General features: G+C 43.6%; 1 protein-coding gene across 2 annotated transcripts in view; it reads left to right on the forward strand.

Annotated features, from left to right (window-relative positions):
* LOC119793969 (unconventional myosin-IXAa-like) overlaps nucleotides 1-20,021 on the forward strand; it is a 187,950-nt gene that overhangs the window by 143,597 nt on the left and 24,332 nt on the right. For both annotated transcript variants that reach the window (XM_038301304.1, XM_038301303.1), the window contains exons 13-31: nucleotides 694-835; nucleotides 3,591-3,786; nucleotides 5,444-5,563; nucleotides 6,302-6,377; nucleotides 6,471-6,614; nucleotides 6,690-6,729; nucleotides 6,822-6,944; nucleotides 7,060-7,140; nucleotides 7,237-7,347; nucleotides 7,433-7,555; nucleotides 7,632-7,781; nucleotides 7,943-8,247; nucleotides 9,848-10,942; nucleotides 12,149-12,239; nucleotides 12,383-12,589; nucleotides 15,488-15,579; nucleotides 15,677-15,780; nucleotides 15,874-16,094; nucleotides 16,371-16,487. In XM_038301304.1, coding sequence (XP_038157232.1) covers nucleotides 694-835; nucleotides 3,591-3,786; nucleotides 5,444-5,563; nucleotides 6,302-6,377; nucleotides 6,471-6,614; nucleotides 6,690-6,729; nucleotides 6,822-6,944; nucleotides 7,060-7,140; nucleotides 7,237-7,347; nucleotides 7,433-7,555; nucleotides 7,632-7,781; nucleotides 7,943-8,247; nucleotides 9,848-10,942; nucleotides 12,149-12,239; nucleotides 12,383-12,589; nucleotides 15,488-15,579; nucleotides 15,677-15,780; nucleotides 15,874-16,094; nucleotides 16,371-16,487 — 3,538 coding nt within the window. The remainder of the gene's footprint in view (nucleotides 1-693; nucleotides 836-3,590; nucleotides 3,787-5,443; nucleotides 5,564-6,301; nucleotides 6,378-6,470; nucleotides 6,615-6,689; nucleotides 6,730-6,821; nucleotides 6,945-7,059; nucleotides 7,141-7,236; nucleotides 7,348-7,432; nucleotides 7,556-7,631; nucleotides 7,782-7,942; nucleotides 8,248-9,847; nucleotides 10,943-12,148; nucleotides 12,240-12,382; nucleotides 12,590-15,487; nucleotides 15,580-15,676; nucleotides 15,781-15,873; nucleotides 16,095-16,370; nucleotides 16,488-20,021) is intronic.

The following is a 20,021-nucleotide window of genomic DNA, read 5'->3' on the forward strand; positions in this document are numbered from 1 at the left end:
CTAATCTTGTCTAACAAAAACCTTCTGAGGTGTCCATAGAACAGAGGGCAAGTAGACTACCTCACAGCAGACCTATGGAAGGCGAAAGAGAGAAGAGGCAGCCACACTTTACAGTCTTTCTTACCAAATTGGTTGATTGTTAAAATGTTCACAGTTGGTGAAGCTAGCGGGGATCCAAGGCCTCACGAGAGGCTCCTCACGAGAGGGGGGGGTATGATGTCTTCTCTACAACAACAACATTGAACCTTATGACCCGGGAGGATATTCTTTAACCTGCGGTGTTTTTACGAGGCGAAGGGAGTTGAGGTAGATGATCTGAAATGTCTCCTGGAATGTTGATCCAGCCTGCAAAGGTTATCAGCTGATAGCTGAGATGTCATGAATCAAAGGTGAAACCACCAAAGAAGAAAGTGCAGCAGAGCCCCAGGGGCTGATTTGGGCCACATCTGGGATTTTGTGAGGGAATATTTTCCTTATGGGTTTAAGGTTTGAAGCTTTCTGGAGTCCTTCATTTGGAGCAGCAGAGTCGCTGCAGGTTGAGATATTCTGCCTTTATTAAGTAGTCGTAACATTTAATGTAACGAGAAGGTCAGATGTCCCTTCCACTTATAATGCCTGATAAGTTGAGCTTTCTCTCTGCTTTAAGTTTAACAGGGACATTTGTCAGCCGCTGCATGAAAAATGTCCTTCCAGTTTCCCACAGGCCTCCAATCAGACCTTGCTGGACAAGTTCAAGCGTCAGCATGAAGGAAACAGCTACATTGACTTCCCCGCCGTCATGGAGCCCGCCTTCATCATCCGGCACTATGCCGGTAAAGTCAAGTACGGAGTCAAGGTGAGACAACTTGAGCTGCTTTTCTTATTTTGAGGCTGAGGGACTGAGATGAAGACTAAGAAGGTAGATTGTGGTTCCACTGAAGCTCTTCTCTGTGGGTCTGCTGTTTAGTTTGGATCAGTATCCAGCTGATTGACCCGTTATTTACAATTTAACATTAGTCTCATTACTTAACAGTAGGCATCTATGCAAAACAGAATGTTTTAGCAATCTCCACTTCTTTAAATTTGATGATGGGATAGAAAAGGCTTCTCCTACCTTACAACCTATGCTATATTACCATTGTCATGGCAACTTAATTATTTAGTTTCTTTTTTTGATCATCCTTGCATGTTGGTAAGATTAGCCTGGAGTTTAAGCTAGTGGCTGACATCAAGCAGCAAGCTCTCATGTTCTCTTATCTTTCTCGTTCTGAGGAGAAGCTGATGGGATGATCCATGTCATATTTAGACTGCAGGGGAATTAGAGTGTGACAATTATTGAAAATTGTCTGCTTCTGTCTCCTTGAACCCCAGTCGGCCTCAGCAGATGGCCGCTCACACTGAGCCTGGTTCTGCTGGAGGTTTCTTCCTGTTAAAAGGGAGTTTTTCCTCTCCACTGTCACTACAAGCATGCTTAGTGTGAGGGATTGCTGAAGAGTCAATGAGTCGATGCAATCAACTGGTTTTCCTTAGATAGAAAACTTTGAATCAATCTGACTGGATGATCTGGTTAAACTGTAAAGTGACCTGAGATGACATGTTGTGATTTGGTGCTTTAGAAATAAACTGAATAGAATTAAAAATATGGACTATAAAACTGAAGCATCTGTCAGCTTCCCTTTGATCTTTATTTTAAAGGTTTTACACATATTTTTTATTTAACCTTGAAATAATCCTCACTCAAATCTAAAAATGAATTTTTCTCTACATTTTCCAGCTGCTAGAAAAGATCCCATTCATTGAAAGGTTGTTGTGTTACACTGCAAATGGATCCGTTTCAGAGCTTTTTAGCACAGCTGTCCTGTGGGAAGATTTACAGCTGCGCTCAGGATTGGGAAGCTTCTCCTAGAGAAACATTCTCTCATCGAATGCAGCCAGGAAATCTGGGTATAGTGAGAGAGCTGCTTCTGTTGCAACCAGAAGTCATTAAGGCGTTGTTTACCTGGTTAATGTTTCTGTAAGTGGCATCTAAATTACATGAGATTACCAAAAGTACAGTAGGGTTAAAGGATCACTGTATGAGCTGCTGTCAGAAATACCAACAGCTTCTTCTACTTGTTGCTCTGTGGACCCGGTTCTGTTTCCCAGCTGTGTGCTGATAAGTAGCACATGTGCTGCAGCGGGCCCAGTGTATTGCAGTTTGGCTATATGATATAAATCCATAACAGCTGGTTTCCACGGCTGTGGAAAAGCTGCGGTGCTGAAACCAATAAGGCTTTAACTTAACTAAAATTATCTTGTTTTGCAGTTTTGCAAAGTTTTTCAGAATGGAAACGCGGTCCATTCTCCTCGCATCATAGCCAGAGGTGTCAAAAGTTTATTACCCAACTAGAAGTATAAATTCTACTATTTAAAAACACTTTTGGAGAAGTTAGAGGATCAAATTAAGCTTTTTAATCAAGTAAATGTAAAGGTACCATTTTTAAACTAAAGTATAAAAGTAAAAGTAATGCAGGAAAAAAATGTTGAAGACAGATGCTTTTCTGCACTAACCTATTGAAGGAACATTTTTACATTTACTTAATTTTCTTACGGTGTCAAATTTAACTTTACATCATCTTGGAAAAACAATTTATTTTGGTATGTGGTGAGCAACAAGTTGGGGCAGCACCGAGTCCATCCATAAAGAAATTGTCTGGATGAAAACAATTATTTTAATGTTTTTTATTTATTTTAAATACTAACGGGCCATAAGGAAAATTAGCTCAAATGAAACAAAAATAACATTTTTAACATGTAAGGAGTAGAAGTAAAACATCAACAAAAAAAAATACTGCAAAAGAGTATAGATAGCCAAAATGTCTACTTAAGTAACATAACAAAATATTTGTAGTTTGTTGGTTGACACAGTCAGGCTGGATTGCAAAGCAGTCATAAATATATAGTCTGTTGGATTGAAGTGTTTAGCCTTTCAGACACACAGGTCCTACAGCTGTAGTCTTTGCTGTATTTCTGCTCTGGTCCTTTAAGAGATTTTCTCCCAGGATTTCCAGGTGTTTAGCTTCGTCCATGATTCTGTTAATTCTGATCAGCATCCCTATCTCTGCAGAGAAAAACCAATCCCTCAGCATGATGCTGCCACCACCACTCCCCTCTATAACAGCAGACTTTGTTTCATAAAGTTTGGCCAATTGGCCAAAAATGGGGGATTTGGTTTATTGCCCCATTATTTTGGTATTTCTGGTATATTTTTATTGAGGCGAATTTCAGAGCTTTTCACATTTTATCAAGTTATATTGTAATGCTGCTGGGATTAATAATTATTTATTTGACATGTTAAAAAAATGTATTTTGAACAAAAGCATGTTTGAGATTGTGAAAAGTTAGTTTTTACTCCAATCCCATAATTATACCAGCAGTAAAACATTCGGCCATGACTAAATGTTTTCCACTGCCTAACAAACAGTAAAACTACTTCAGAAAGAAAACTGTTCCAATTGTTTTTGTTTTTTATGTTGAAACAACTCATGTGAACTTCTGCTCTAGAACATAAAGAAAAGACTAAATAATTAGAGCTGCAGCGAGGAATCCCTAAAATCTGCTCTTTTATTCAGGACTTCAGGGAGAAGAACACGGACCACATGAGGCCCGATATCGTCGCCTTGCTGAAGAGCAGCAAGAATGCCTTCATCTGTGGCCTGATGGGGATCGACCCCGTGGCCACCTTCCGCTGGGCCGTGCTGCGGGCCTATTTCAGAGCCATGGTGGCGTTCAGGGAGGCCGGCCGCAGACACACCCACAAAAAGCCCGGTGAGGCACAGTCAAAGAATGAGCCGGAGATTTGAAATGACGGAGAATCTTATCCTATCTGGGTTTTAATTAATGACATTTTTTAATGAGCATCGCAAATGGATCTCAGCATCTGATCCAATTGCTTGATGTCCTGCCTGTGGTCACTAGTATTACCAAGCTAGCAAATTGGATATAACTTGAAGTGCTATCTTTGAAGACCATTTTAAAGTCTACATTGTTTTACCTAAATGTGTTTTCTCTAACTTTAGAGTATTTCACTTTATAAAATGACCTGGCGTGCACTGATGAGAACGCTGTCTGTGTCAGGAGACGCAGACCACACAGACAGCAGCTAAAACACTGCTTAAAAGTTTTACGACATTGGAAACGACATTATAAACTTGAAGAAATTGACTGAACACAACTGCATTGTCTAAAACCTACAATGCAGCAATTGACTTTATCCCTTCCTGCCATCATCCCAACTAGTGTTGCGCCGATGCCATTTTTTGGCCCCGATACCTGGCTGTCCACCATCGACCGTTACCATACCGATATCATCTGTTTGAAATTGATGTTTGTGTGTATATATGAAGAACTGCACACTATGTGGATGGCTTTGTCAAGCTGCTGCCTACCTTTGTGAAGCAGGAAACAGACTAATACAAAGTGAATCCAGTTGAACTTTTTATGGGTGACAACAGTTCAATAAACTTTTGGCTCTCAAAATGGTATCAGTGCCCTATTTGTTGGTACTGTCCGATACCGATACCACCATTTTAGTGCTGGAAGGGGGCCCTGCCCGATACCTTTATCGGTATCGGTGCAACACTCATCGCAATCCCCACTCCTTTACAGGGAAACAGAAGACCTCACCTGTTCAGCCAGGCCAGCAATTCCCCTTTCAGAGACATAGACGGGTATGGGACATTGCAGGCTACAAAAGAAGCCAAACGACCCCCCATTCCAAAGGGGTGGACCCGTTCATCCGTTTTAAATTTTTTTATAAAACCTGGACATTTGAATTGAAAGAGCTTCCTGGATGGGAAGCGAAACGTCTTCAAACCTGGAAACAAAGTCCAGTGGATTGTTTATTAACTTTTTTGGAATACATTGTCATAGCTTTAAAATATTCCTGTTATCAACAAGTCTTATCAAAAAATGAGAAAACATGCTAATGTTAGCCTAGCACTGCTGTGGCTGCATGTGGAAGGACTTGTATATTTTTAGACACAAATAATAACGTAATCTGTGTTTTAGACAGTAAAACAAAATTGTTGCGGATCTCTGAACCAAGCTAACTCTGTTGGAGGAACCTGTTGAGGCCTTCCTGCAGTAACTGCTAATGCAACTGTTAGCATCATTCCTTAGAATCAGAAATTGCAGCACTTAAGTAGACCATGTAAAACTGTACAGTTTAGTGGGATTTTAATGCACTTTGAGGCTACTAATCAGATTATTGGATAATGTTTATTCAAACCTCGTTATCACCATTAATGATCTTGGTCAGGGCATACCTGGTTGCTCCCATAGGGCAGGTTTAGTGAGTTAATTATAAGCAGGTTAGGTTCAAATGTAATGTGGAGTGTTTCACGTATTACAGCTCTCAGGCTAAAACTACTAAAACAGTCTGAGCTTAGCCTGGATCTTATGCTTTTCTTTGTTCCTGTTTTAGGGAATGATGCAGCAGGGCCATGCCCTGTGGTCAAAGCTGTTGACAGCTTCAGTTTCATACATCACCCGGTTCACCAGAGGAGCCTTGAGATCCTTCAGAGGTGTAAAGATGAAAAATACAGTAAGTTAAATGATAAATCTCTCCTTGATGTTTTTATTCTGGGTATTGTTGTGAAAAAGAAATGAAAACTGCATAAAAAGCTGAGTTCCTCCGCACTGCAGCAGCTCAGTATCAGTTCAATTTTCTGGATCTTTCTGGGTGCCTCATTGTGTTTTCCCTATTTTTTATCCCTCAAATTGACTGTATCTCTTTGTAATTCGCATGAAAAGCATGAAGGAAATCCGTCGGATGTTTTTCTGCTAACATTCAAAATAAGATTTCTTGTCATGTTTTCCAAACAATTGGTTGGTAAGCTGAAGCAATGGAGGTGAGCGAGTGTGAAACTCCCAGCGAAGACCAAGTTGAAGTGTTAAAAGGGGGAAAAAGTTGTTTTATTCCAAGAGCGATAAAACTGGACTTAAGCTGGGAAAACTGGAGCTGAAGCTTAACTTTAGTGATCAGCTTTCCTATTTTCCTTAAAGAGAATCTGACTGCTGGTCCTGCCTGTTTTTAATGACAGCGGGGGTCTAAAATGTTTACACAATGCTGGAAAGCATATTCCCTATCCACTAAGTTTCAGGTTTAACTTATGGATAAACATTTAACTAAATATGTTTAGTGGTTATAAGTGCAAAATTCTGTGTGCTTCATATGTATAATAATACAATCCAAGTACCGGTAATTGTTTGTTTGACCCTTGGAAAAATCTGTTCAATTAAACACCAAAAGCCCATCAGCCTCTGATTTCTCTAATTCCAGGTATTGCACGGAAGAATCCGCGAACACCTTTGTCGGACCTCCAAGGCACCAACGCCTTGAATGAGAAGGCCAGCTGGTGAGAACAGAAGCTCATCTGATCATGACGGGAACAGAAATGATGTCTTTATCACTATCCTTCACTGTGCTCCTCCTTTATGTCCCTGTGTAGGGATGGCTACGGCGTTGGGTGTAATGGTCGTAGCATGCGGTCGGGTCGCGTCTCTTCACCAGGAAACTCTGTCCATGAGGATGAAGGGATCTTCCTAAACCTGGGCAGCAGCAAACTCCTGGAGAGAGCTCAGGGTATCCTACTGTGAGTAAAATACACTCATAAAAACATCATTCAGCAGTTTGTGCAGCTATTTAAACCACTGCATCTCTTATTTAGGAGAAACAAAAACTGCAAAAGCAAACCAACACTTCCTAAGGTAAGAAATGTACCTGAAAGAACAATGAGTTCAGAAAACTGTAGCAGGGATCCATTAAATGAAGATTGATGTGGTTCCTGCTTCTTCTGCAGCACCTGTTGGATGTGAAGTCTCTGCGCTATCTGAGCAGCGTGACGCTCCACGACCGCATCACCAAGTCACTGCTCCATCTGCACAAGAAGAAGAAACCACCCAGCATCAGTGCTCAGTTCCAGGTCGGTGACGCCCTCTGCTCGAAGAACTGATGTTTTACAACAAAATAAGGAGAACATGGATGGATGTATGGCTGTGGATGGATGTGAGCTCACCTAGTTGTGGTTCTGTGTCCAGGCTTCCCTCAATAAGCTGATGGAGACTCTGGATCAGTCGGAGCCGTACTTCGTTAAGTGCATTCGCTCCAACGCTGAGAAGGTTTTTCCTACAACTCTTGTTGTCCTAATGAAGTCCTCATAAAACAGTCCTCCTGATTCCTTGCTACCCACTCATTTGCTTCCCCTGTTCCTTTAGCTGCCGCTACGTTTCAACGACAGCCTGGTTCTTAGACAGCTGAGGTACACGGGAATGCTGGAAACGGTCCGGATCCGTCAGTCAGGATACAGCATCAAGTACACCTTCCAGGTGATCCTCTCTGGACCTGCATGCTTTACGCCGCAGAGGAAGCAGCCGCTTTCTGTCGTTAACATCCTCTGTTTCTGTCATCCAGGAGTTTGTGAGTCACTTTCATGTGCTGCTTCCTCGGAAAACAAGCCCCACCAAGTCTGGGATCAGAGAGTTCTTCAGACGGATTCACCTGCCCCCTGCTGGCTACCAAGTGGGCCACACCATGGTGTGTCTCCTGGAGATAAGATACCATGTTCTTCCATCCTTTCTTCTCAACTGCTCATCTTGCACTACAATGTTAGGTGTTCCTGCGGGAGGCGGAGCGCCAGCGTCTGCAGACCCTGCTTCACCAGGAAGTGCTACGGCGAATTGTCATGCTGCAGCGGCGCTTCAGAGCCGTCCTGGAGAGAAGACACTTTGTCAGCATGAGACGAGCGGCGCAGGTCATCCAGGTGATTGGATGTGGTGGGGGGGTTTGTCCCACAGCTATTTTTCCTCCAGATCTACGTTTATCATATTCAGACCCTTAGAAGATTGAAATACTCTCCTCTAGATGGAAATATGTTCTCCATCACCTCCATTTTAACCCCTCTCTCTCTCTATCTCTCTGCAGCGCTGGTGGCGCTCCTGCCTCCTCAGGCAGTCTGCGGTTGACTCCAGCGTTGAGGAGGCGGCAGCGGTTTGTCTGCAGGCAGCGTGGAGGGGATACAAGGAGCGCAGGAGGTTCCTGCAGTGGCGGGCCTCTGCCATCACCATACAGCGGCGCTGGAGGAGCTGCTGCCACCATCGGAGGGTGCGGGCGGCTGTGATCATTCAGACGGCGTGGAGACGGGTCAGGGAGAAGAACCGGTTCTGTAGAGCACGCCAATCTGTAACGCAGCTCCAGGCCATGAGCCGAGGATATCTGGCCCGAGTCAGGTGGGTGAGGTTATGCATGAGGATGTGGATTAGATCGAATCTATGATTATCTTACCTCTAACTGTTTTCTTAATATAAAAGGAGTTCGTATTTTTTGCGGATTTTGTCCAATTTTTAAGTTACGGGTTAAAAATCCAAATGTGTTACTGCTTAGTTTACCTCCTTCATGATGGAGGAGAGTTTTTTTCATCAAAACTCTGGCTTATTATCATAAAACAGAAGAGAAATAGTTTGCTTGTTTTCGTTATGCTCTTTGTTAAAGTTTCCAACTGATTTAACATGATTTAAAAACAACTTTATAGGTTGGGAGGAAGTTCTCCTCAGACATTCCTTCACCCACTTTGTACTATTGCTAAACATCCCCTCAGCATGACGCTGCCACCACCATGCTACTATTAGTTGAACACTTGTGCTACTTTGACACCAAATGCGTTTTCAGCTGCAAACAAGCTTCTGCTGCTCCTGTGTTCAATGGCAGAGAGCCGCTTTGCTATATTTGCTGTGATGAATGGATATAAAATAGTTTTAATATGTTTTTAAGTGAGAAAGTTCACCTGAAAACCTCGTCTGTGCAGTCAGTTCATCAAGATTACAAACCTGCCCCCACATAATAAAGGTGCGCTGTCACTGGGAGTCCCCAGCTGCAGATGCTTTAGGCCCGCTCGCCCCTTGGAGATTTTCTGCTACTGTTCTTCACGGCTGGAAGTAGATGTTAGCGTTTTTCATGTACGTAATCCAAACTGCAGGCAATAGCACAATAAAAGCAAACATATTCTGCCGTCAGGTTTCGACATTTTAAGTCAATTTAGCTGTTAATGAACTATTTCAGAGGAGTGATCATAGTGCTCTGCATCAGCAGTGCTGCGTCTGTCTCCCTGCCAGCTCCCAGATCAGCTTCTCTGATTGGTTGATGCGGCGCATCGAGCAGCAAAAGTTCAGATTTTCAAACTACAGCAGCTGCTGCTTATGAAGGGCGTCACGCGCCTCAGAAGCTCACGAGGCGCTGCTCCTGCTGCCCGAGACGCACTGCAGGACCTTTTGATGCACGTTGACCATAAACTTTGCATGTAAAACGGTGCTCTGTCAGATGAGCATACCCGATCAGACCAGCATACCCATAGTCAATCCCCATTTATCCCTTTAGCTTTGTACGTGTGTATCCCTTTAGTCATGGACAAAAAAACTATTTCCTTGCTTACTTTTTGGTGTTTTTTTTTAAGGGTATGGTCATCTGACCTTAAATAGTTTTTTATGTACATGACTAAGGAGATACAAACCCATCAAGGGAGTTTAAAGTCTATTTTTCGTACAAAATGCAAATCTGATGTCTTGACTCCCTTGAAAAAGAGATTGTTAATCTCAATGGGACTTTTCCTGGTTAAATAAAGGAATAAATAAAAATAAAAAATAGAGGACATTTTCAAAGTATTACATAACAATGTTTTTCTGCAATTCACAATTTTCCCTCTCGTTCTGATTATTTTATTTAAAAGGATAAATGAATCCTGTTGTTTTGTTGCCCCCCTGTGGCCATAAAAAGTATAGTTTTTTTTCTTTAGCTCTGTTAGGATGTTAACACTTTATTTTAAATTGTCTCCAGGTTTAAACATCTAAAGGAGGAGAGCCAAACACTCAACAGACCAGACACAGAGATGGACGCTGGGAATGTGGACGACTTTGTCTCATCTGGACTGGACAATTCTGTCAGTGTGGACTCGTCCGAGGACCCCGATCCGACCAAGACGGAACGAGCGGAGGACTTTGAGCGATTTAGGAACGTGGAAGAGATGAGCCATAAGAACCGGTCAAAGCGAGAGAGCAGGCGTATGAGAGAGCTGGAGCAGGCTCAGTTCTCTCTGGAGCTCCTCAAAGTCCGAACCACCTGCATGGGGGGTTCTCTGTCAGAGGATGTGGTCTCTGACGGCAGTGTCCCTCAGAGGGAGGACCACCATGATCAAGTTTTACCTCAGGGATCGCCGGCTAGTCAGGGCAGCTTCGAGATGCTCAGCCTGGATGAGATGGAGACGGAAGGTTCTGGTGGACCCGTCTCTAAACAGACTCACCAACAGACCCAAATTCTCAGAGATTCAAACCACAATGAGAAACCTGTGAGTGAACCCACAAACGAGTCAGAGGAACCCAGGGCAAAGTTCTACATCGCTTCTGACCAGAGTCCGGTTAATAAACCCACTAAGGGAAGTCCCAGCAGATCTCTCAAAGACCGGAAGGAGTCGGTTTCCAGGAGGCCTGTGGTGGTGCTGATCAGTATGCAGAAAGAGAGTCCAGTGGAGGAAGGCAAGCTGCTGGCAGCTCCTCAGCCGTTTGGCTCCTGTTCCTCTGCTACAGAACACTTAAAGGGACCAACACACAAAGAGCAACCTAAAGTCTTCCCACAGGAAAACAATGAAGCAGTTGGGATGGAAAAGCCCTCAAAGCGTAGAGAGGGTCCGGAGGAACCAGAACTTCGTCCCTCAAAGGTGGATGTCCAACCAAAGTCCAGTGTTCCCTCTGCTCTCTTAGCAAAACAGGAAAGGAAGACCATCCGCCAAGCGCAGGAGGCTCCGAGCCAGACACTAGACACCAAGCCCCCAAAAGCCCAGAAGAAGAGCTCCGCTCAGACTGTGATTGTCAACATGGTGGAGAAACCCGCCGGAGCTGCGGCTCCTCAGCCCAGACGCAAGCTGCCCTTCTCCAAGTGAGTAAAGGTTTGGCACCGCTCTGCTTCCACTGCCTGCTAAAACAGCTCCCTTTCCTTCAGCTTGTCATTTCACAACCACTGATAAGAAAAATGTGATGTGCAGGCGTGAAGCACTGTTATTCACACACCCATGAAAAAAACACAGCCAGCTCCCTGTGAAAGGCATTTGATGTCAGTCTAAATCCAGCCGTTGCATGAAGGCATCAGAGGACAGTTAGAAAGCAAAAGTCATGGAATAAGCTTGATGATTCTTTCTGTATTCAGTCTCTGTTGAAGCTCTGTGGTCCGACACTGAACGCAGCACCATAGTCGTTTTATAGTTAATTCATGTGTTCCAAAGGCCTAGTCAAAGTCCAGACCTAAAAAAACGGCTGTCTGCGACTGAATACAAAAGTCTCTTCAATATTTTATTTCCCCTGCCTCAGTTTTTATTGAAGTTTTTAGATATTGGTTTTGTGTTTGATATTCACAAAAAAACAAACACAAAAAGCCTTGAAGTTTGTTTTGTAATATAACTCAAAATAACCAAAGAAATACGGAGTGAATTTTGTTCCATTTTTGTTACTAGCAAATAATATGTTTTTACCTGAAATTTTAAAGAAATGCATCCAGAAATATAGCTTTGAAAGACTTAATCATTTTATTTATTTTCGCCATTTTTTCGCAAATTTATTTCAAATGTTATTTACACTTTTTTTGCTTTTTTTTTTTTTTTTTGTTTTTTTTTTTACAGATTTTATACTTTTGAATTTTATTTTTTTCAGATTTAAGATTGACAACTTAAATTTTTTTAATGAAACAGATCAAATTCTATTAACTTACTCTCATCAAATAAAAAGTGCATTTTTTATAATTTAATCTGATAGAAAATCTGGGGAAAATATGATTAAAACCAATAAAAATATCAATAAAATAAACTGGAAAAATATAATTTCAAAATGAAAATCCCCAAAAAACAGCTATTATTTGTTTGTTTTTTTGCTTAAGATGTTCTTTGAAACGTCATCTCTAGATTGCATTTTTATCATTATGAATTACAAAACACCTTTTTGCTACATTAATGAAACAAATTTCACTCCGTAGAAAAGTGAATGCACTATGCTAGATTCAAAAGCAACACTTGAAATGAATAGAGAAGATGTAGACTTTGGCAGGAAGACAATTTTTCCGGTTGTTGACGGTGAACTTGGCTATCTGTTGCAGGTCGGATAAGGACCTGGTGAACCAGGAGAGATCTCTCTCTCTTTCTATGCACAGAGACGACTCTAAATCTGCAGGATCTAGAAACAGAGAGGTGAGAAACCTGCTGTATCTTTTGCATGCACACACGGAGGTCACATTCATTTTCATGTTGAAAGTTTTGTAACCAGCTGCATGAGTTGCCTCCAAACACGTCCGTGGCTTCAGAGTGCTGATGTGTCTGTGGTTACCTGGTAGCAGGTGGGCCCACCCGGCCCCAAAAAGAAAGCTCGAATGTCCCGGACGCGCTCCGACTTCCTCACCCGCTGTAACTCCGAGGGGGCCACCCAGTCGGACGACGACGATGATGTATACTACGTCCCCGCCCACTCCTGCACGCTGCCCCCCTCCCTGTCTCCCCCACGAGCCCACCGTGACCACGACTGTCACAGTGACTCTGAGATGGTAAAACACCAGATCTGCAGGGGTCCCTTGACCTCCAGACGAGCTTCCTGTCCACTCTGCTCCCCCGCCTTCTACCACCCTGTTTTTCTTTTTCCTTGGGTGGATCTGAGCACATGCGGCGAAGGGGGCGGAGCTCCTTTAACAATGCTAATCCCACTTTCACCACCGGCTGCTGCACAGACGGGTGTTTCTGAACTAACCTAATTGACACGTTATGTTTCCGGTCACCAGTGATGGTGAAGAAGTCCTGCCTTCTGCAGAGCATGGTCTTGCACATAACGGATCCTAAGTCGTCTCCAGACATCACCGCCTTCCTCATCTCACCTGTTCTTTCTAAAGAGGGATTTACTGCCAACAAGGGGATTTAAATCCGCTGTAGTCAAATTATCTAGAGGTGTCTTTGTTTTATATTCTTTTTATTACGTTAAAATGGTTTTCTGTCACTTTTGGATGAAAATGAAGGATTCAAACTGTCAGGGTTGGACATTATATTATTAGAAACTACTGAATATTTGATTATTTTCTGGCTACAAAGGTCATGTCATGCAGTAAAAGGCTTTGTCCTCTTATATCCTGGCATGCATCGCATGTTGCACCGCATGCCTCTCCTGCATGCTATGAACTGTTAAAACTTCCATCAAACACTTAAATTCATCTCCTAACTTCATTTTTAGCCAAACATTTGTCTTCCTGTTCTGTTGCTGTTAGCAATTTACTGTAAATGTCTTTTTACGGTCAACTTCAGTTTCTCTTTCTTAAACCACAAGTATATTCAGATTTGATGTGATAGACCAACACAAAATTGGTGCATGATTAGGAATTGCAAAGAAAATTTGATTCTGGAAAAGGTGTGTGGTGTATACGTTAGCCACTGCGACCAAATGCCTACAGGAATCACCTAGATGCTAAATGATGCTTTTGATTCTATAGATCCGGCTGTTCTCTGACAGACCAGGAAGAATATTTGAAGCAGGACTAGCGCCGTTCAGTGCAGAACTGAACATGGAGAGAGCATAAGAAGTCCCATACACAGATATGAGGAAGCCTTTGTGTACGGAAGCAGCTCAACGGTTCAAATGGTGTAAAAACTTGAGGAGGATTCACTTCTTACATGTGAAAGGGAATAATAGAGCGATGAAATCTGGTCAGCTTTCAGGATGCAGCAGTGCTGTTGTCCCAAATCAACAAAGGTTAAATGCTTTTTGCCTTTTATTGGCCTTTTGAACGGTGGTTACTGCTTTGATCAGCTCTCTGCATTCAACCATGTTCAGCCTCTATGTTTGCTAAAAGGAACTGAGCGATGTTAGGCACATTTTGTCCTTCTGGACTGGCGGCCTCCATGTTTTAGGATTCATTTTAAGAAAAAAAAATCATCTTTTTAGCTTTAATACCATGTGAGGAATTTCTCAGACTATCTTCAGTATTTTACTTTTCCCACTGTCTAATTTTATCAGGTGTTCTTCCCCGTTTTCCTGTCAGTGATTGAGTCTTTCAGGCATTTTTTTAAGATGCTTTATTTTCTTTTGATCTGCGGACCTAGAAAATACTTTAATTGCTTAAAGTAATCTGTATGTAAAGGTTGATTGACTGGAAGAAGTTTCTCTTTCTGATGTCTGGAGAACATGTCCAGAGGCTCAGCTAACAGGACAAAACATGGGAGGATTTCAGGGGTCTAACTACTGCACACACCAAACCTTTGTCATTTGTAGAAACTAAAGGGTTATGCACTGCTTTGTGTTGGGTCTTATTCTCATCTGGAAATAAGATGTTCTCTTTCTTTATGGCAGAAATGTGACCAAAGACATTGTCCTGGGGAGGATCTATAAAATTATGGAGTGAATTTTGTTCCATTACTGCTGCAAACAAATGAATGGAAGTTAAAAGAAAATGTATTACAGAAATAAAAATAAGAAAAACTTCTTACTAAAAAAATTTTTGAGAATAGCTACTGTTTTCTCAATTTATATATATATATATATATATATATATATATATATATATATATATATATATATATATATATATATATATATATATATATATATATATATATATATATATATATATATATTTCATTTCAAAGGATATTCAAAAACGATTACAGGGATTTTTTTTCAGATTAAGTTTTTTTGAAATCTTATTATCAAGTCTTAGTGAATTGGGTTTTCAAGATCATGTTCTCTTTTTTACTTCTTTACACTGAGGGAGGAGTGGGAACATGTTTCTATTGGTCTCTGTAACCACGGTAACCACTGGTTTTATTGGTGAACAGCAAGCGTTTGAGATTCTGATCTGTAAAACACCATTTAAAAAGATTGTAATTCATAAAAATAAATTAGAAAAAAACTAAATTGAAAACAAAACTCTGAAAAAAACATTTTTAAAGATAATGTTTAAAAAATACAAAAATGTATAACAATATACAGTAGTAGCCAATTAAAATGTCCCCACTTTCCTTGACTGGTCACCTACAATTCCTTTTTAAACATCAATCTTTGTACTAAAATTCTCTTCTATCATGATTTGTGGACATTAAGATCTAAAGAGAAACATCATCTCCTGGTCAGACTGTAATCCAGTGAAAGGGTGGAGGCAGAATCAGAAAATATGTTGGGTTTATGGAGGGTTTTTTGCTGGGAGTTGCAGGGGAGTGGGCTAGCATTCGGCTGGGAATGGCCAGTACTGACTTTTGAATTGCTACTACTGTAAAAAGATTGGAATTATTTAAAAAAACAAAACCTGAGAAAAAATAGTTACTTTCTGAACCGTTTCAAACATATATTTGTGCATTTTATTTTTTTGTAGCAAAATTGGAAGAAAATTCCCTCCATACTGTTTATCACCTCCCAGATTGAACTGACTCAGGGAAAGTTTTCTGACCTCCTTTCTGCCCTGCAGTCTCACAAAGAGAAGAAGATCCATAAGACCATGTCATCAGGGGATCTGGGCAAAGTGGACACCCTCAGGAAATCCTCCAGTCAGGATGGCAGGTAAGATCTTTAGCATGTTGTTTTTATTATTTCCTGTGCAGTAAAATCATGGTTCATCACTGCTTTCTCCTGTTTTGTTGTGGATGTTTGGGTTCAGCAGGATGAGGGGTAAGATGCGTTTCTGGAGCAAGACCAAACACGGCGAGAAAAAACTGTCAAGGGAGAAACAGACCAGCAGGAGTGAAGCTGGTGAGATGCCAGGTAATAGAAATAATCAATTATTTATACATATATGCATAGTAAATAAACTTTAGTTATGGTACACTATGGCCTGTTTTTTCCTTCATCTTCTAGGAAGCACGTCTCCTCCACGAAGCCCAGACTTGGAAGTGGTTCCTTCTCGAGAAATGCGAGACACCAAGGAGAACAAGGAGCCGTCTCCAAAGATGAAACGACGGCGAAGCTTAAAGATCAGCAGCATCACTTTGGAACCCGCCCAGTGGCAGAACGACTCGCTGCACATCCTCACCTCTGCCCACGACTACCGCAGCATGAATGAATTTCTCATGAAGAAGGTCATTAAACGTTTTCCCTAAATGCTTCACAGAGCGGGGCGGGGTGATGCGCTCAGCCTCACTTTAAAAACTCAACCAGCCTGGCACCAATCAGCACTTTGTGGGATTCTACACACTCAGTCAAAACAGAAAAAAATGTTTCATCAGCTCTGAGTTAAAAAAACAGAACTCCAGTAGTTCATACCAGAGTTTTTATTTAAATGAGTTGATATCACCAGAGCAGCCATAGTCCCCATTCCTAGATTTTCACAACTCAAAAGAAGTTTGTTTCCACAGATCGCTGACTTGGACTCAGAAGACGGTACAAAGGACACCATGGTAGATGTTGTCTTCAAGAAAGCTCTGAAGGAGTTCAGGATCAACATCTTTAACTCGTACTCCACAGCCCTCGCTGTAAGTCCCCACCACCTATGAAAACAGGCTTCTTCCAAAAGTCAAGTTTAATGTAAAACATGCTTTTAATTTACTGTCCATGTCCATTTGGAACCTGCTGATTTAAAACCATACATGGTCAGTCCATGCTCCTCCTCTCCTGTGGACCTGCTTCTGTGACTCATGTCAACCTCTGTCACTTTGAAGGTGGACCCAATCTAAGAAAATAAACTGCCTGTGATTGGCTACTATTGAGGAAATCCCGCCTCTTGATGGTGTTGATTTCTTCCTTGTTCCGACGGTCACTACCAGATCCGATATGCACGATACGCACCATCAGCTCATTTGCACAACCTGATATACATCAAGGATCGATTTTATTTTGTAAAAAAATACCTAAATTACATTTTTTCCCTCCCCAAAATGGCAAGCGTACTAAATATATAATGTGTTAAAAGGGTTATAGTGTATTTTCTGAGAAAATAAATGCATTTAAATCCTTTCTGTTTTATCACGCGTCCGTGCCCAATCTATATGATATCCAACTCTACTTCTGGGAGATGCCTTTTTTGGCTTTCAATTTAAACATAAATCTAGTGTTTTTGATTGCAAAAAAGTTTAACAAAACAATCCACTGGACTTTGTTTCCAAGTTTGAAGACGTTTCTTTTCCATCCAGGAAGCTTTTTCAAATCAAAATGTCAGGAATAGTGTTGAGTTCCAGGTTTTATATAGTTCATCAACAAAGCCTTGTTTTGGTTTAGGAAACGTGTTAATTGAAACAAACAAATGGGTCCACCCCTTTGGAATGGGGGTCGTTTGGTTTCTTTGTTAGCCTGCAATGCCCCATACCTGTCTATGTCTCTGAAAGGAAGTGAACAGGCGAGGTCTTCTGTTCCCCTGTAAGGGGAATGATAGCAGGAAGGGAATCAAATCAATCGCTGCATTGTAGGTTTTTGAAAGCTGGAATCTGAGTCCACCCCCTCTGTTTAAAGTTGTTTTTTCTTCCTTTACACAGATGGCTTCCTTCACGCCCCTCTCAAACCACCTCTCCACCAACCACCTCTCAAACCATCTTTTTGAGTTTTATGGTTCTATTTCATCCCTACTGACCGCCAGAGGCGGTGCTTCAAGCACTGAATGATCATTCATGCGCATGCGCAGGTCGAGTATTAATGACAACAAAGTCAGCTGTGACCTGCCGGGGACCCACGTTACTCTATATAGTCACGTGGCACCCAGCAATCAATCCCTTTTGTTCTTCTCGCGCGCAGGTGTGTTGAGTACAGGAGTGTGGTCGTGTGAAGCTGGTTGCTTCTGTGTATACCACTAGTTTCCTGGCTGCTTGTTGCTGGTAGCCCCGTGACCGGGTTTGGTCGGAGCTGCGGGTAAGTCTCGCCCTCCAGGGGCTGCACAAGCTGCTTTCACCTTACCAGATCTGCGGTGACTGGTAAGTTTTCGTTCTTTTCTCAGCAGTAGTTTACTGTTCGCTTTGATTTGCCACGTTAATTTTGTGGCTCTTTTGACTCACGGTAGCGTTTCTGCTCGCGCTGAGTTGTTTTCAGTTTGTTTGCCTAAGCCCACCAGTAGCGTTTCTGCTCGCGTTGGGTTCTTCTATAGTTTGTTTATCTACACTCACCAGTGGCGTTTCTGCTCGCGCTGAGTTGTTTTCAGTTTGTTTGCCTAAGCCCACCAGTAGCGTTTCTGCTCGCGTTGGGTTCTTCTATAGTTTGTTTGCCTAAACTCACCAGTGGCGTCTCTGCTCGTGCTGAGTTCATCTTTAGTTAATAATCAAGTCGCCAGTAGCGTTTCCTGCTCGTGTTGACTTGTCCTTGGTAGCAGGCTGATCACGCCTTTCAGCAGTATGATGCTGGATAATTTATGTTGCTCGACCTGTCTGGCTCCACTTCAGCCGGATGACGGGCATGACTTGTGTCCCTCCTGCCTCGGTGTGGAACATCTCCGGGAGGCGCTGTCAGATGACGCTTGCCCCAACTGTCGCGTCATGCCCCGGTCGGTCAGACTGGATCGGTTGGCTGCACTGGAGCAGCCTACCGACTGGGCGGGCGCTTCGCCGCGTGCTCGTTTGCCGATGGAGAAAGCGGTGTGCAAACGATCTACTGTGGCTGCACCTTCGGTACCGACAAAGCGTGCTAGACGGACCGATGCAGGGAGGTTGTCCACCAGAGTGGATCATCTCACTACTGAGCTGGCCCAAATGAAAGCCCTCCTCCAGTCCTTTCAGACTGCTGGTGATCGCGGCACGGCTCTCCCTACCGAGCAGGATGAAACGTCAGTCAATGACGACGATGCCGTTTCTGTGGCGGCCTCTGGCACCCATTTCTGTGAGGACCTTCCGGAGCTGGGCTCCGGGGCCTCTGGGTCGGACTCCATTGCCTCCCAGGAGGATGCGGGGGAGTCTGTGACATCCGCTATTCGAACGGCTCTTGCCCGTTTACAGATTAGTGTTCCTCAGGCCCAGCCTGCGGCTTCCAGCGCCTTCTTTAGGCGCAGTAGGTCAGAGACTGCCTTTGTGGTTCCTCCCTCGGCGGAGTATGTGCGGGAACTGCATGCTTGCTGGTCAGACACCAAGGCGTTTTCACGTCTGACGACGGATGGCAGGGTCCTGGCAGCTATGCAGGAGGCACCCAAGGTTGGCTTGGGGCAGATGCCAGCGGTGGAACCGGGCATTGCCTCTCTTATAATCCCGCCTGATGAGGCCTTGCGGCCCAATGCCCGTTGTCCGCGTCCTCAGTGCCGTATTACCGACGACCTTCTCTGTAAGGCCTATGACTCTGGGGCCCGCATGGGCCGGATTGGGAACTCTCTCTCCCATCTTATGCTGGCCCTGTCTTCCTCCTTGGAATCTGTTCCGCTGGATCATGCCACGCAAGGCCTGGTTGATGCATCTCTGCAGGCCTTTGCTCTTATGACGAGGGAACTTGGACGCACACTCCCCACACTGGTTCATGCTCGCCGCCAGGTCTGGTTGGCGCAGTCACCACTAACTGAGCCTTGTAGGAGGACCCTCCGGGCCCTGCCTGTGGTCCCGGGGGAGCTTTTTGGTTCAGCGGCACTGGACGCCTTGGACCGTACGGCTCAGGCCTCTAGAACGAGGCAACAGCTGGTAGGGCTTCACAGACGTGATCGCCAGCCAGTAAGCACCTGGGCAGCTGCGGGTCCTTCACGGAGGTCTTTAGTGCCTTCTCCTTCTCTCACTGAGCCCCAGGGTCTGTGACCAGGTCAGAGATCGGTCCAGAGACCTGCTCTAGATCGGAGGAACAGAGCTCGAGACCAGGCTGGGACGAGGTCCTTTCATCCCTTTCGAGCCGCGCAGTCTGGCCGGCGTCCTCCCGGGCCTTCGAAGGGCCGGGGGACCCGCAGATGATGCCTTAGGGCCGGCGGTCGGTTATTTTTCCCCGGGACAGCTCAGCTTCTGGGCTGCCCACACCCCGGACTTGTGGGTGTTGTCCACCCTGTCCCGGGGGTACCATCTTCAATTCCGCCGCCGGCCACCTATCCCTGGCCGGGTCAGGATGACTGTGATCCACGACCC

Source organism: Cyprinodon tularosa, unplaced genomic scaffold (assembly GCF_016077235.1).
Source record: "Cyprinodon tularosa strain WSP-4 unplaced genomic scaffold, ASM1607723v1 ctg465, whole genome shotgun sequence".
NCBI lineage: Eukaryota > Metazoa > Chordata > Actinopteri > Cyprinodontiformes > Cyprinodontidae > Cyprinodon > Cyprinodon tularosa.